This window comes from Rhinolophus hipposideros, assembly GCF_964194185.1.
Source record: "Rhinolophus hipposideros genome assembly, chromosome: 21".
NCBI classification, from domain to species: Eukaryota; Metazoa; Chordata; class Mammalia; order Chiroptera; family Rhinolophidae; genus Rhinolophus; species Rhinolophus hipposideros.
Window position 1 is genome coordinate 42,752,051 of NC_138067.1, and position 16,191 is coordinate 42,768,241.

The 16,191-nt window shown below is 45.0% G+C and overlaps 1 protein-coding gene across 3 annotated transcripts; it reads left to right on the forward strand.

The window, feature by feature from the left end:
* The first annotated feature begins 2,519 nt into the window (after positions 1-2,519).
* On the forward strand, positions 2,520-14,242 carry C5AR1 (complement C5a receptor 1). 3 transcript variants are annotated; one of them, XM_081031595.1, is made up of 3 exons: positions 2,520-2,592; positions 12,131-12,916; positions 13,287-14,242. In XM_081031595.1, exons 1-3 carry the CDS (start codon positions 2,590-2,592, stop codon positions 13,458-13,460), a joined length of 963 nt encoding a protein of 320 aa, XP_080887721.1. In that variant the 5' UTR covers positions 2,520-2,589; the 3' UTR covers positions 13,461-14,242. The 3 variants fall into 3 exon arrangements, with proteins under 3 accessions (XP_080887721.1, XP_080887722.1, XP_080887720.1); XM_081031596.1 differs by having other exon boundaries at positions 2,554-2,592; positions 12,131-12,907; positions 13,287-14,236; XM_081031594.1 differs by having other exon boundaries at positions 2,554-2,592; positions 12,131-14,237.
* The last annotated feature ends 1,949 nt before the right edge of the window (positions 14,243-16,191 follow it).

Below are 16,191 nucleotides of genomic sequence, written 5' to 3' on the forward strand. Positions count from 1 at the left end.
CATCTCAATTTGGACTCACAACATTTCAATTAGTTGCCACATGTGGCTGATGGCTGCTGTAGTGGTCAGCACAGTCTGTGTCTTGAGTAAGAGGATGAATAGACACCAGCATTAGGGTTACAATTTCATTTCTAGAGAATTATCTTCCATAAATACTTGTACACAGGCACCAGGATGTATGTACGAGGTGTGCACTATGGTATGAACAAAAATATTGAAAACCACCTAAAGTTTTAGCAATGTGAAAGTGATTAAATAAGCAAGGTTCAAATGAACAATGGATTTATTATGCTATTAAAGTGAAACAAGGTGTTTTGAAATGTACTTACAAAAACATTCTGAAAAAAAGTAGTGATGCAACTACGTTATTTTATTGGAACCATTGATGAAGTTTGAACGAAGACCACAGATTACATAATGGTGGTGTACTAATGTTACATTTCCTTTTTCAAAAGCTCACTGTAATTATGATAAAACAGCCTTGCTCTCCAAGAGATACACACTGAAGCATGGCGAAGCAAAGAGGCATGATGTTTCCAATTTACTCTCAAATGATTCAGGGAAATTCTAAATAAATATATAGACACAGATATGTGGATATATAGATAAAGACATAGACGTTCTGCATTAGTTTCCTAGGGCTTGTCAACACCCACAATTGCATGAGGCAATTCCTTAAAGTAAATCTCTCTCTCTCTCCCATTAGTTCTGTTTCTCTGGAGAACCCTGGTTGATACCTGCTCCACCCTTACAAGTATACAGTAGACGCATACTAAAGACACAGGGCCAATGCAACAATGAAGGACTCTAGGTAAAGGGCATATAGGCGTTGCTTTTACTCTCCTTGCTATTTCCCTTTAAGTTTGAAATTACAGTAAAATAAAACGTTGCAAAAAAGTTATTCTGAGAAGGGATTCATAACTTCACCAAACGTTCAGGGCAGAGAAAATGTGAAGAATTCATGATTTAAGGCAATATGCAACTTTGGTCCAAAGTCCTAAAATATCAAGAGGCCTGATGGCCTGGTGTCCTGAGTCTCCCTCAACTCAAGCGCCCCCTTGAGGTCAGAATCGGTATAACAACACCCCCATTCTTACCAGCACCAAATCCCCACAAATCTATCTTCAAAATCCTTGCTGAGTAATGTAGACCATACACATGGCTTCATTTAGTGGAACTAAAAGCTTGATGAACATCGTACCCCAGCATGTCCGTACCCAAATACAAATACCACATTTTAAAAAGTCTGGGTGAAGACACATGAAACAGTAGGAATTTCAGAACGGTGCGATCAGGGGCTTTCTCAAAGCATTTTGTTTTTTTTTTTTGGTGGGGGGAGTGCGTTTTTGAATTGTTCAAAGGTTTGCAATGTACATGGATTACTTTTGTAGTGAAAAGAAAGCTTGACCGTTCCAAATCGGAGGTTGCTGTAGACAAACACTATTTGTGTAGGAAGAATGTGAGTGATAGGGTGTAGAAGTGCAGAACAGCGTGGGGAAATGAGACTGAGTCTGTACTCCTCCTCCTCATCGTTCTCATTGTGGTGGGCTGACGAGCAGGTCCCACTGATGTCCACATCCTAATTCCTGGAACCTGTGGCATGACCTTATGTAGCAGAAGGGACTTTGCAGATAAATCAAGTATCTTGCAATGGGAGATTATCCTGGATTATCCAGGGGGACCCTCAATGTAATCAAAAGCATGCTTATATGAGGCAGGCAGGGGGAGGTTTGCGACACAGCAGGAGAGAAGGACACGGGACCATAGAGGCAGAGATTGGAGTGATGACCATGAGCCAAGGAATGGGGCAGTCAGCAGAAGCGGGAAGAGGCAGGAACAGATCCTCGTCTAGAACCTACGGAGGGAGTGTGGCCCTGCCCACCCCTTGATTTCAGACGTTGGGCCTCCAGAACTAGGAGAGGATACTTTTCTGTTGTTTTTCGCCACTCAATTTTGGGCAATTTGTTATAGCAACAATGGGACACTAATCTAGGCTCCTTCCTCAATCCAGGCTCCAGCACACTTCCATGAGAACCCAGAATGAGGCTGGAGAGGATGATTGTGGCTGGGGTGGGGTGGGGTGCCAAATTCAAAGCCCCAGGGAGGAAGATTTAACAGTCCTCAAGCGCTGGGCCACTTCCACACACCTGCTTTGCTTCTCTGGGCCTCCAAGTAACCTGGTTGAATGGCTGGGCTCAACAGCCCCGCTTCCCAGAACTCCAGGGGTGTTTAAGCCAGTTGGACCCCTGAGCTTTTCCGCAGCTGCCTGGGGCCCTAGAAGGAGAGAAATGGGAAATCAAGGCCCAGAGAGGGGTCAAGTCTAGATTAGAGGTCTGGCTTCCTCTCCCCTTGGACCAGAAGGGAACTTCCTCAGTTTACCTAGCCCTGGCTTCCCTCCTCTGACCCCCTTCTGTGCCCCACAGAAGGAGCCCCAGCCGGGATGCCCAGCGTGCAGACCAATGAGAACCTTAGAGGAGAGAGACGGGTCATTTCCTTCCTGGCTATTTGCACCCTCCCTTGGGGTTTTAAAAACCACAGCCCTCAGCCATGAGGGACCTTTGATCAGCGGGAAACTCGGGAGACCTGAAGATGGTGAGTCTCCAAGGGGTGTGGGTGCAGGAACCCTCCACCTCGCCCTCTCCTCTCTGGGCCCCCCTGCTCCTTGCTGTCTCTCTCTCTTCTTTCTCTTTCTCCCTGTCCTCCATCTCCCCTTTCTTCCCTCACCCCCATCTCAGACTCTCCCACTCCTGGCTGCTGAGGAGTAAGTTTGTCAAGGAGCCACTGCCAGGCCATGGGCTGGAATCCAAAGGTTCTCCAGGCCAGGAAATGTGTGTGTAAGATGACTTCCTTCCTCGAGTGGAGAGATCCAGGAAGGATCTCGGCAGCGGGAATGGCAGGAGCGAAAGTAGGGAGGTGGGGAGGAAACCAGTTTGGTCAAGTTAACTCATCGGGGTGGTCAGGTGTTCTGAATTGTAGAGATGGGTAAACTGAGGCAGGAACAGAGATGGCCCGGGTCCTTCAGTGGTTGGTGGCAGAACCAGTCTGTCCCTTGGGTTCTGTGAGCATCAGAAGGAGATGGTGTCCAGGCTACATGAGGTCCCCTTGCACACCTGTGCCCTGAGGCCCGCAGCCAAGCGAGCAGGCTCTGATGTAGCCAGATGGTCTCCCCTTCATGCGGGTGAAAGGGGAAACGGGAGAACACACTGGCTGAACCAGGGAGGGGGCTGGCGTTGCTTCCTTGCCCTCACCCCATTTCTGAGACCTGGTTTGAGCCAACAGGACTTCAGAACAGAGCCCACCATTAGCTTGACTTCTTTTTTTTCCCTATAAAATAGTGCCAGTTACCACAGGGTATTCAGTGAAAAGTCACTCTCCTTGCCCTCCCCGGAGTCTCAGGTTCTTCATCACCACCCCAGAGGTGACCGGAGGCACCAGTTTGTGGTGGATCCTTCCAGAAACCATCCGTAGGTGCTCAAGGATAATGCATGGGGAATGAAGTAAGGAGTGATTTGACAGGGGTTCAAATTAAAACAGGGCTCAAATTCTGCCTGTCTGTGGAATAGCTGAGGGGACTTGCCTTTTCTGGGTCTCCTTCTCCTATCTTTAAGATGGGGAGAAAAATCCTACAGAATTAGAACCTACATCATAGTGATAATGAAAAACCACGGATTAAGTGTTGCTGAGAGGGTCAGTTAAATTTAGAATGTGGACCTCTTAGGGTAGGGGCCTGGGTCCATCTCTTGCCTTCGTTCTCAGAGCTGCTGTTAATTGCTAAGCTCAGCTCAAGGCCCAGCCATAAACAGCCTGGAACAGCAGCGGGAGACACCCATGGACTTGACCTCCTCCTGTAGTTTTTCACCCCCCTCATGTACATATTGGAACTAACCCAGCCCTGTGAACTTAGCCAGCCATCCTGTCTTCCTTTTCATGAAAGAATTACACTTTGTGGTTTTTACCTTTATGAACCTGCCTTTCTTTGTTCTCTCTGGAGACCAGTTTAGGTTGCTTTCTGAATTTATATCTCTGGAGTTGCAACTCCTTTTGCTCAAAGAAATGCTTTTTATTCTTTATTAGAGCCTAAACCTTTTTTTGGGGGGTGGGGGGAGTGGTTGACAACAGGATTGTTAAATTAAATGAGATAATACATGGAAACCTCTTAGAACGGTGCCTGGCCGACAGTTGATGCTCAATGCAGGTAACATTATCCTTCCTCCAGCCACTGCAAATAGAACTATGTTTCACACATTATCTTAACATCTTGCTTTTTTCACGAATATCATATATTATTAACCAGCATTTATTGAACGCCTGCTGCTTGCCAGGCACTGTGCTATGCACTTCACACTTACTAATTTCATCTTAACCAATGAGAAAGGTATCATTATCATCCCCATGTATTTCAAGGGAGTTGCCTCTTTCTTTTTATTAGCCGTATAATATTCTAGTGGGAGTTCCCTATCAATGGAGATTTAGGTGGTTTCTAATATTTTATCTTTAAAATGAAAATTATGTCTTCGAACCCACATCTGGGTTTCCAGAACACTGGCAATGCTTCTTCTAACAGATATTGCCAAACGTTATACCAACTTACGTTTCACATCCACGGTGCACAAGAGTTTCTGTCTGTTTACACCTTCATCTGCAGTTATATCACGTTTGTTTTTGCCAACCTGAGAAACAGTTTTTTGCATCCACAAGAATCTGGAGGCTAGTCTTTTGTACGTGATTTTCAAAATATGAGTGTGTATGTTTCTTAATGCTTAGGGATTTGGAAACACAGATGCTGTACACATTTAAGAAGATAAATCAGAACTGAGGTGCCCACTGCCACCTTGTATCCCACTGCTCAGAGGATACAGTCTAGAATGGTTTCATGTGGGTCTGGGGGTGGATTGTTTAAAGACGTTGCGTCCATGTAGGAATGGGGGGGGGAATGTTCCAGAAAAAAAGCAGAACTTGCCTTCTGTGTGTTACTGTCTCTGACACTGGGGATGAGAACTCTCTCCATGCAGACCGTAACCTCTTTGAGGACACGTACCAGGAACCAATCTACTAGCCAGTTAATATTTATGCAATGAAGAAATACTCTTAGAATCTTCTTAGACTCACAGAATTGTAGAACCACAAATCCTTTTATATATTCTATATAATACCCATTTTTTGGAATGGTCAGTGCACTCCTGGTATGGTTCTATATACAAGCAGAACAAAAGCACATACAGTGAAAAGCTTCCTTCTGATGCCTGACCCACCCCCTACTTCCCCTCCCCAGGGGGCACCACTATTACAAGTGTCCTATGTCTACTTCTGGAGCTAGACTGTGCAACACACACACGCGCACACACACACACACAGAATAAGAGAGCGAGAGAGAGAGAGAGAGAGAGAGAGAGAGAGAGAGAGGGAGAAGTAAGAGGTGAGTTTCCTCTTTTCGTTGTTTTACACATTTTCTGGTCCTTGCTTTTTCTATTTCACCTCGGAGCCCTTCCATATCAGTGCATAAACTTCTTCATTCTTTTTGATAGTTACATAGTATTCTGTTGCCTGGATGTGCCATCATTAATTTAGCCAGTCCCCTCTTGCTGGACACTTTGGTTATGTCCAATCTCTAGTGTTGCTGCAAAAGCCAGACTTTGCAAGCCATTTGCCAAGTCTCAGATGGAAACCACCAAGCGTTTGAATCAGCATATTTTCTCTGTACTCATGAGAGGAAATGGCAGAGTGAGCTCATTCCAGGAAAGGAGTTTTGTCATCTGATGAGAGGAGGGATAAAGAGTGTGTGTGTAGGAAGCATGGAGCTCTTTTTTTGGGGTCTGACTCATTCTGCAGCCAAGGATGGCAGAGAGCTTGTGAAGTCAGCAGAGGAAAAGTTAGCCTCATGTCTCCCACCCAAGGAGGACTTTCAAAATATTTGACAACTTGCAGAACCCCCCTGAGCAGGGTCTGGGGCCTCCGGCTGTGCCTGGCATTAACCATTTAATGACTGGAGCAGGGAGACCTGGAGGGAAAAAAATCCCAGAGTAGCAGGAGTGCTGGTGGGGGGAATGACAGGGGGAGATGGCTCAGGGCCGGTGCTATTTACCAATGAAAATATTTCAACAGTTTTAACTTCCTATTTTGAAATATTTTCACACTTACAGAAAAATTGCAAGAATAGTACAAAGAACTTCCATATACTCTTTACCCAGCTTCTCCAAATTTGCCCTATCTGTTATCTCTATCTCTATCTCTATCTCTATCTATCTATCTATCTATCTATCTATCTATCTATCTATCATCTACCATCTTTATTCTGAACCATTTGAGAGTAAGCTGCAGGCATTATACCCCTTTGCATCTAAATACCCCAGTGTCTGTTTCTCAAGGACAGGACATTCACTACGCGAGCACAGCACAATTATCATTGTCAGGAAATTTAACATTCCATGCAGTACTAGTATCTCGTCTACAGACCATATTCAAACTTGCCCAATTGTCTAAATAATGCCCTGTAGAGTGAATTTGTTTTTTCTGCTCCAGGCTCCAGGCCAAGCTGTCACATTGCGTTTGGTGGTCCTGGCTCCTTAGTTCCCATTCATCTGGGACGGTCCTGCAGCCCTTCCTTGTCTTTATGACACTGGCATTTTTTTTAATTGAGTAAAATTCACCTAATATATAATTTGCCATTTTAAAGTGGACACTTCAGTGACATTTAGTACACTCACAATGTTGTGCCACCACCACCTCTATTTATTTCCAGAACATTTTCGGCACCCTCGAAAAGAAATCCCACACCTATGAAACAGTCACTCCCCATTCCCCCTCACCGAGCCCCTGGCAACCACTAACCCACCCTCTATCTCTGGATTTGCCTGTTCTGGACATTTCATATTCATGGAATCCTACAATATGTGGCCTTCTGTGTCTGACTTCTCTCACTCGACATAGTGTTTTTTCGAGCCTCATCTACTCTGTACCTTGTATCAGGGCTCCATTCCTCCCTGCCCCTTCTTCTGCCTCCCCCCAACCCCACTCCGGTCCAAGCTGTTGTTTCTCAGTCTAGTTGTATAGGACACAGCTCCCTGGCCCAAGCTGGTGTTATGAGCCTTGTGCTCCCGCCGGCTGAGGCAGTCGGTCTCCAGTTGTCAGTTGGCCACTCACAGCGGCTCTTGGCCGCTCATGATGGCTGCCGGCCACTCACACTGGCCACCAGCCATTCATGGCAGCACATGGTAGCCCACAGCAGCACACAGCAGCCCTTGGCCGCTCACGCTGATCTCTGGCTGCTCACGACAGCCCAGCTCCAGGGAGAGCTGTTGTTCACAATCTTAGCTGCAGAGGGCGCAGCTCACTGGCCTACGTGGGAATCGAACCAGTGACCTTGGGGTTAGGAGCACTGAGTTCCAACCAACTTAGCCACCTGGCCGGCCCCCATTCTTTGTTTTTCTTTTTTTAAAAAAGAAATGTACTGTGTCAACCATTTTTTTAAAATTGGGGAATATTGAGGAACAATGTGTTTCTCCAGGGCCCATCAGCTCCAAGTCGTTGTCCTTCAATCTAGTTGTGGAGGGCGCAGCTCAGCTCCAAGTCCCATTGACATTTTCAATCTTTAGTTGCAGGGGGCGCAGCCCACCATCCCATGCGGGAATTGAACGGGCAGCCTTGTCGAACCGGCAACCCTGTTGTTCAGAGCTCGTGCTCTAACCAACTGAGCCATCTGGACGCCCCCTCCCTTGAATAATTTAATCACTAATATATCTCTACCAGCAAGGACCCCTTACGATCAGCTTGGCTGACCTTAGGGCAACATAAAGGGACAAGAAATAGAAGATTGGTTCAGAGAAAGAGCTCAGCTCTTCAACAATCATAGTATCGATAAGTGATAATAGCCTTGGCTGCCATTCCTTGTGCCCCTTCTCTATGGCAGGCACGTTGCTAGGTGCCCCTGAACATTTTTTATCTTATTTAATCCATGAGGTGGGTGTTTCAGTGGGTATAAACCTCACCCTGCAAATTCAGGTGTACTGAAAATACAGCTCTGAATATTTCTGTAATGACACCTTTGATTTCTCTCTGTCTCCTTTCCCTGGGTGGGTGCCAAAATGGCCTCCAGGGATGGGCCAGCTCCAAGGGCCCCAGAGCTCTCCCCTGAACGGTCCTTCCCTGTCCAGAGTCTGTCCTTGGAGATGGTCAGCAGCAGCCTGCCTGGGTTTGTAGCCCACTCTGTACAGGGTTGAATTCCTATCTATGTGACCTGGAACAGGGTACTGCTCCTTCTGGTGCCTCTGTTTCCTCATCAATAAAATGGGCATATTAATAGAACCTACTTGTAGGGTTGTGGTCAGGTTTGAAAGACCCAAGGTCATGCCTGGCACAAAGTAGGTGCTCAAAAAATACTGCTTTAATGTGATCATTCCATTCCCTGCACAGAGATTTTCCTACTATGTCTGGTGCCTGTGGGGCCCAGGCTTGCTTACAAGGTTCTCTCCAGCCTAGGTGCCACTCTCGGCACCCTTTCTCTCTTGAGGGGGGGTGCATAACATTTCTGGCAGCTCTGTCTGTGAAGACGTGTTCAGGACCTCTCTGTTCTTTATTTGATTTTATTATGGAAAATTTCAAACACAGAAAAGTGGAGAGAATGATATTGTGAACCCAACGGTACCTATCACCCAGCTTCAACAGTTATAAACACTTTGACATTCTTAGTCATCCAGAGTCCTCCCTCCCTCCTTCCTTTCTCTCTCCCTCTCTTTGGCTGGAAACTTTTCAAGTAAACCCAAGATATCCCATTTTACCAGTTATGTATCTCTATCTGAAACAGCCTTCTTCCTCCTTTTATTTATTTTTTAGCATAAACACAGTCCCATATCACCCTCAATAAAACTGGCACTGATTCTTTGCTATTGTCCAACATCCAGTCTGTTTCTAAGTGTCCCAGATTGTCTCAGAAATGTTTTATTTTCCAGTTGATTATTCTACTCAGGATCCAAGTGAGGTCCCCATATTGCCTTTGGCTTCTTAAATCTCTCTTTAACCCATGACACATTCCTTTCCTTTTTTAAAAAGGCCATTTACTAGTGGGAGAAACCCGACCATTTGTCCTGTTGAGTTTCCCTCGGCCTGATTGGGTTGATTTCATCCCTGCGGTGTTATTCATTCTGTTCCTCTTTCCCCTGCTTTTCCTGTAAACTGGTAGTTTTAGATCTAGAACCTTGATTAGATTCACGTTCGATTTTTTAAAACAATTACTTTGTAGGTGGTACTGGGTCTTTTCTATATAGAACACAATGTCTGATTGCCTCTCTTCCCAGGGTGCTGATGCTGATTGGTGGGTTTGGGGTGCCAGCCCAACCCATTAATTGTGGAATTCCCGTCAAGTTTTCATCTGATGGTTTCAATCAGTTGTCGGAGATCATCCTACAGTTCCATTCTTTCTTTAATTCTATCATTCCTCCCATAGATTCTTCTCTAAAAAACGACCTTCCCATGCTACTTTTTTATTTCCCTGAAATATACTCTGTTTAGAAATGGCAGGATGTAGGCTTGATTCCTTCCCTTTCCAGAACAAAAAGATGACCAATGGGTTTGCTTGTTCTAATTATCAATATAAACTCGTAGCTCTTTATCTACTGATGTGCTTCACCTTAGCACAGTTATTTTTATTATTAGATACTCAGATTGCCCCATCTTTGACTAGTGGGAGCCGTTGTAAGCTGTCTCTTGTGTCCCCATTAAAGATTTCCTTACTTTCCAATATGAGATGTATTGGGCTCCTCTTGTATATTTCCTGCCCCAGAACAGGAGTCAGCCCTTCCCCAAGGAGACTGGTCTCTTTTGAATAGCAAATGGTAATTAGAGACCATGATCTTTGTTCTCAACCTCACATCCTTCTCTGTTCCTCTCATCCTTTCTGCCCTCCCTCCAGCAAAGTAAAGATCGCTTTCGTATTCCCATTTCTCATTCTTTCTCTTGCTGTCCCCAAATATTTTCTCTCTGCTCTGAGATTGAGGTTTTGGAATGATGACCATGAAAACCAGTAGGCTGCTAGGAGTTAACTCAGAAAGAAATGGAGGCACAGAGCAGTCATGGAATTTGCTGAGGGCCATGAAGATTTCAAGTAGAACAGTTGGGATCTGAGCTGAGCCATCCTGGAACCCAGAGCACCAGGACACATGTGCAGCATATCTACGCTTAACAGACTATCCTCCTGTTGCTTGAACCAAGTTGAAAAAGTAAACAAAGCTCTACCAACCGCCCCCCCAAAAACACCCCCCACAAACCTCCAAAATTCAAACAGCAGGACTGCACATAAAACCCCATAGCGCCTGATATGTTTTCATGCACCCTGTCATCCTGCAAAGAGCTGCCCAGCTGGGAGTGTAATCTGTGGGCTGAAATAACGCAGCCTCATAAAACGAATAAGCAATTGCAGCAGCCTGTCTTTATTCAAACTTTTCCCACTGTAGATTCTTTTTTTTTTTAATTAAATTTATTGGGGTGACAATTGTTAGTAAATTTACATAGATTTCAGGTGTACAATTCTGTTTTAAAGCTTTTTTAAAAAAATTTTATTGGGGAATATTGAGGAACAGTGTGTTTCTTTAGGGCCCGTCAGCTCCAAGTCGTTGTCCTTCAATCTAGTCGTGGAGGGCGCAGCTCAGCTCCAAGTCCAGTCGCCGTTTTCAATCTTTAGTTGCAGGGGGCGCAGCCCACCATCCCATGTGGGAATTGAACCAGCAACCTTGTTGTTCAGAGCTCTTACTCTAACCAACTGAGCCATCCGGCCACCCCTCACTGTGGATTTTTTAAAAAATTAAATTTATCGGGGTCACATTGTTTAACATATAAAGTTCAGGCATACAACTTTGTAATACGACATCTGTATACTCCATTGTGGGCTCACCACCTGAAGTCTAGTCTCCTTCCATTACCATATATTTGACTCCCTTTATCCTCTTTATCCTCCCCCACACACCCCCTTTCCCCTCTGGTAACCGCCATTCTGTTGTCTATGTCTATGAGTTTGTTTTGTTTGGTTCGTTTGTTGCTTTCTGTTTTATATCATACATATCAGTGAAATCATACTGTTCTCGTCCTTTTCCATCTGACTTATTTCACTTAGCATGATACTCTCAAGGTCCATCCATGTTGTTGCAAGTGGCAGTGTTCCATCTTTTTGATGGCCGAGTCGTATTCCACTTTATAGATGTACCACCTGTTCTTTCTCCAATCATCCATTGAAAGACAGTTAGGTTCTTGCCATGTCTTGGCTGTTGTGAATAATGCTGCAATGAACGTGGGGGTGCATACAGCTTTTCAAATAAGTGTTTTTGATTCTTTTTTTTTTAATCATTTTTTTTTAAGAAAGGGTTTATTTATTTTTTTTTTTATATATATTTTTTTACATTTTTTTTTGGCCTTTTTGTGTGTGTATGTGTGTGTTGAGAGCCCACTGGCCCATGTGGGAATCGAACCGGCAGCCTTCGGAGTTAGGAGCATGGAGCTCTAACTGCCTGAGCCACCGGGCCGGCCCCTGTTTTTGATTCTTTAAAACATTGCATTATGATATTGTTTACCTTGATGACTGAGTTTTTTCAGTGCTCCATCTCCCCCTGCCCCTTAAATGTTGTGCCTGAGTATGTGAGACCCTATTCAACCACTGCCTTCTCTGGGTAACCATTCCCAGAGAACACAGAGCAGCCTCAGGGGGTGCAAGGCAGCAAACGGGGGTGACGGTGGCGGTGGTGGTGGTGGGTAACTCTCTAGTAATATCATCTCAGTTTGTTGGTGACATTAAAAATGTCTAAGAAGCAGTGTGTCACAGGCACTGACCCTTCAGAATGGGTTGTGACCACACGTGGCAACAGGCCTAGGCTTTAACCATTTGGTGGCTGGATCATGGGGGAAATTCAGGTACTTCAGGGAGAGCTGGCAGGGTGGCAGGGAGTTAAATCAGCATGGAAGGGTTTTCAGTATTTTAATAAGTGCTGTGACACCTGCCTGGCTCTCAGCCCTCAGCAGTCCCCCATTTCCCTAGAGGAACCTGAAGCTCAGAGAAGTGGAGTGATGGGCTCCAAACCACGTAGCTCTGATGGGCCTCTGGCACTTGTCTGCCGACTCATACTCTCCCTGCCTCTCTGATTCCACCCAGGACTCCATGGAAACTAGCACCACTGATTCCTACCTTTATGATTTCTCCCTGGACCCCGACGTATCAGTGGATAAGTCTTCCAACTCCGGTAGTCTGAGCACTCCGAATGTGGTTGCCCTGGTGATCTTCGCGGTCGTCTTCCTGGTGGGAGTGCCAGGCAATGCCCTGGTGGTCTGGGTGACGGGGTTCGAGGCCAAACGAGCCATCAACGCCATCTGGTTTCTCAACCTGGCGGTGGCTGACCTTCTCTCCTGCCTGGCACTGCCCATCTTGTTTATGAACATCGTCCAGGACCAACACTGGTTCTTGGATGACACTGCCTGCCGCATCCTCCCCTCCCTCATCCTGCTGAACATGTACGCCAGCATCTTGCTTCTGGCCGCCATCAGCGCAGACCGCTTTCTGCTGGTGTTTAATCCTATCTGGTGCCAGAACTACAGAGGGCCCCACTTGGCCTGGGTGGCCTGTGGTGTGGCCTGGGGCTTGGCCCTGCTGCTGACCATACCCTCCTTCATATATCGTAAAGTGCACAAAGAATACTTTCCACCCAAGACATCATGTGTTGTTGACTATGGCCAACATGATGTCCATAAACAGAGGGGCGTGGCTATCCTCCGGCTGGTCATGGGCTTCCTGTGGCCGCTGGTCACACTTACAATCTGTTACACCTTCCTTCTGATTCGGACGTGGAGCCGCAGTGCCACGCGCTCCACCAAGACGCTCAAGGTGGTGGCAGCAGTGGTGATCAGCTTCTTCGTCTTCTGGCTGCCCTACCAGGTGACAGGGGTAATGATGGCCTTCTTCCCCACGGCCAGTAGCACCTACAAAGTCACGTCCAGTTTGGACTCTCTGAATGTCTCCATTGCTTATATCAACTGCTGTATCAACCCCATAATCTATGTGGTCGCCGCCCAGGGCTTCCACTCCCGGATCCTTAAGTCCCTCCCTTCCAGGCTCCGGAATATGTTGACCGAAGAGTCCATGGTTAGGGAGAGCAAGTCTTTCACGCTCTCCACGGCGGATAACACAGCCCAGAAGAGCCAGGCGGTGTAAAGGGAGGCACATGGCTCCACCATTCTTCTAGTCCATTTTTTTCTGCTTATTTGAACTCAGCCCTGGGTGAGCTGGTATTGAACTCGTCTCCTTCTTTTCCCAGGTGAAATCTCCTCATCCTTCCTCGTTTCCAAGGTCAATACTTCCTTCTAGGGGCACGGAACCTTTCTTTTCATGCAAGGACATTGAAAACAAACAGAAAGCAATACACCTGGAGGACCCCCAGACAACGAGCGACACGTTTGCACAGGCAGAAAGTGTGAATACAATACATTAGACACATAGAATAGACAAAGAGAAACATTCTAACCTTTCAAAGAATAGTTCTGTATTTATGTCATGCAGACTTGGGAAAAAAATGTTATCTGGCATCTGGAAAGTTATTCTTGTTTAGGACAAAGCAAAAGTCCACGGATCTACTAAGCTTTGATAAGTGAGTTGATTTCAAGAAAAACAGTGAAGAGCAATGTTACTTAAATAAGTTTCGAAAAAGCTTTAAGTAAAAAGATGGTATGTGGTTATGGGGAACAACAAGTGTGAGCAATACATTTTGAAGGCTGACCATGGTAGACATTGGTTGGGTATCTCCAGACAATGGGGTCACAAAGGAATTTGACTTTTATTTTGTAAACTACTGTTTGTTTGCACTTACAAATAATTAAACCTTTTATTTTGACATTATTGTGGACTTATGTCCAGTTGTAAGTAATAACATAGAGGGGTCTTGCGCTGGTGACCTATTTCCCTCAATAGAAACGTCTTGCAAAACGACTTACGCAGCCGCAACCGGGATGTTGACATTGATACAATACAGGGACAGGACACTTTCGTCACCAGCAGGATCCCTCATGATCCCTTCTTCTAGCCACCCCACTTCCCTCCAGCACCCCCAGCCTGTCCCCAGCAACCATGAACTGCTCTCCATCTCTATAATTTTTGCCCTTCCAAGAATGTTGTATCAGTGGAATCCATAGAGCGTGTAAGTTTTTGACTGTTTAAAAAGCTAGCATCCGTCACTTGAATAATGAAAATAAAATTAAATGTTGAAATGTTGTTGTGTATACTTGACGTCACAACCTTTCTGCTTAGTGTTTTTTGTGTGCGTGTGGGGGGATTGGCTAGAAATAGTGTGTGGACTAGCGCTGTCCAACAGAAATATGGTGCGAGCCACGTCAGTGGTTTTAAATTTTCTAGTAGCCACATTAAAAAATTAAAAAGAAACAGATGAAATAATAATAATATATTTAATAATGTAATATAATGATGTATTAACAATGACATGAATGTTAATTATATTATATGAATATTATATATTGTACGATTATATGTTATGATTATCTATTATCTGAACAATATATTATATAGTAATTATATAATATAGAAATATATAACTATATTATATAATGTAGAAAATTAGAACACACACACACACAAAGAAAATTAGAACACATACTATACTATAGTCATGTATATATGTATTAACATAGTATAGTAATATTAATGCTATTAATATGATATATTTACATCATATTGCTATATTTAATATATAAAATAATAATAATAATATAGTAACATATTTTGCTTTATATAGCCAAAATATTTTTATTTTAACATGTAATCAATGTGAAAAACTATTAACGAGATCTTTTACATTCTTTTTTTTTTTTTGGTACCAAGTCTTCAAAATCCTGTGTGTATGTTGCACCCACAGCACAGCTCAATTTGGACTGGCCCATTTCAAGCACTCAGAAGGCACTCAGGGCTCATGGCCACCGAGTTAGATGTCATAGGTATTGACCTCCTGCTCTTTCCAAAAGCAGGAGGAGTGCAGTGGAGGGAACAGCCTAAAGCATGGGACGCAAGGCTGGGTTCTTGCCTGATGCTGCACTGTCATGTCGGCCTTGGGTACAACTTTTATTTAAAGATGCTGTCTGACATAGAGGAAAAACTGAGGGTTGCTAGATAGGAGGGAGGGTGGGGATAAGGGGGAAGGTGAGGGGATTAGAAACCACAATTGGTAACCACAAGATTGCCATAGGGATACGAAAGTCAATTCGGGGAACGTAATCAATAATGTAAAGATTTTGTAGGGTATCCGATGGACACTTGTCTCGTTAGGGAGACCACCTCAGGGATGATGTAGATGCCTGATCACTGCCCTGTACACCTGAAGCTGAAGCTGAACCATAATAAATGTCAACTACAATTTTATATACTATATATATAGTTATAAAAAGTGGAGTACAGCATTAGGAATAGAGACAGTGGAAATATAATGGCTGTATGTGATGTCAGAGGGGTAGTAGATGGGGGGAGGAGGGTTATCACTGGGTGAGGGATATAAATGATAAATGTCTATTACATTGTTTTGTAAAAAGAGCTCCTAGATGGACAGGTGCTGTGCTGTGCTTCCAGAAAAGGCCATGTGGGGTTTTTGATAGTAAATGTTGGTTCCTGTGCAGAGCCCCTGGCAACAAGGTCATTGAGGGGAAGACCTGAGCCCAACTACCTTCAGGTCTGAATGGGGGTCACCTGGTAGCCCCGGGAAGACCCTCGTGATCCTGGATGTCCCTTCTCCCTTGACTGCCAGCATCCCTCCTGCTGCCTTCCTCCTAGGCTGGCTCCAGGCCTGGCTGGTTCTCTTTCTGTGCGTCTCACTCTCTCTGTCTCTGTTTTTCTTTGTCTGTCTCTATCTCTGTCTGTCTCTGCATGTGTCTCTCCTGGTGTCTCTGTCTCTCTGTCTCTGTGTGATCATTCTCTGACTCCTCCACAAAGTTTCTTCCTCTGACCTTAAATGTTGGCTTTCTAGAGTTTTCTCTTGAACATGCTACTCACTTTTGCTTCTCACTTTTGCAGATATCTTCACAGCTCTCTGCAGGGTGTGGCCTCCACACCCACTCACCTGGCCCAACCTGACCTTGGCATCTTCTCCTAAGCCTCCCTCACCCCTTACATCCCCATCCCAGGGGAAGGAGTCCCTTTGACCCATGCTGGATGCCACCCTATTC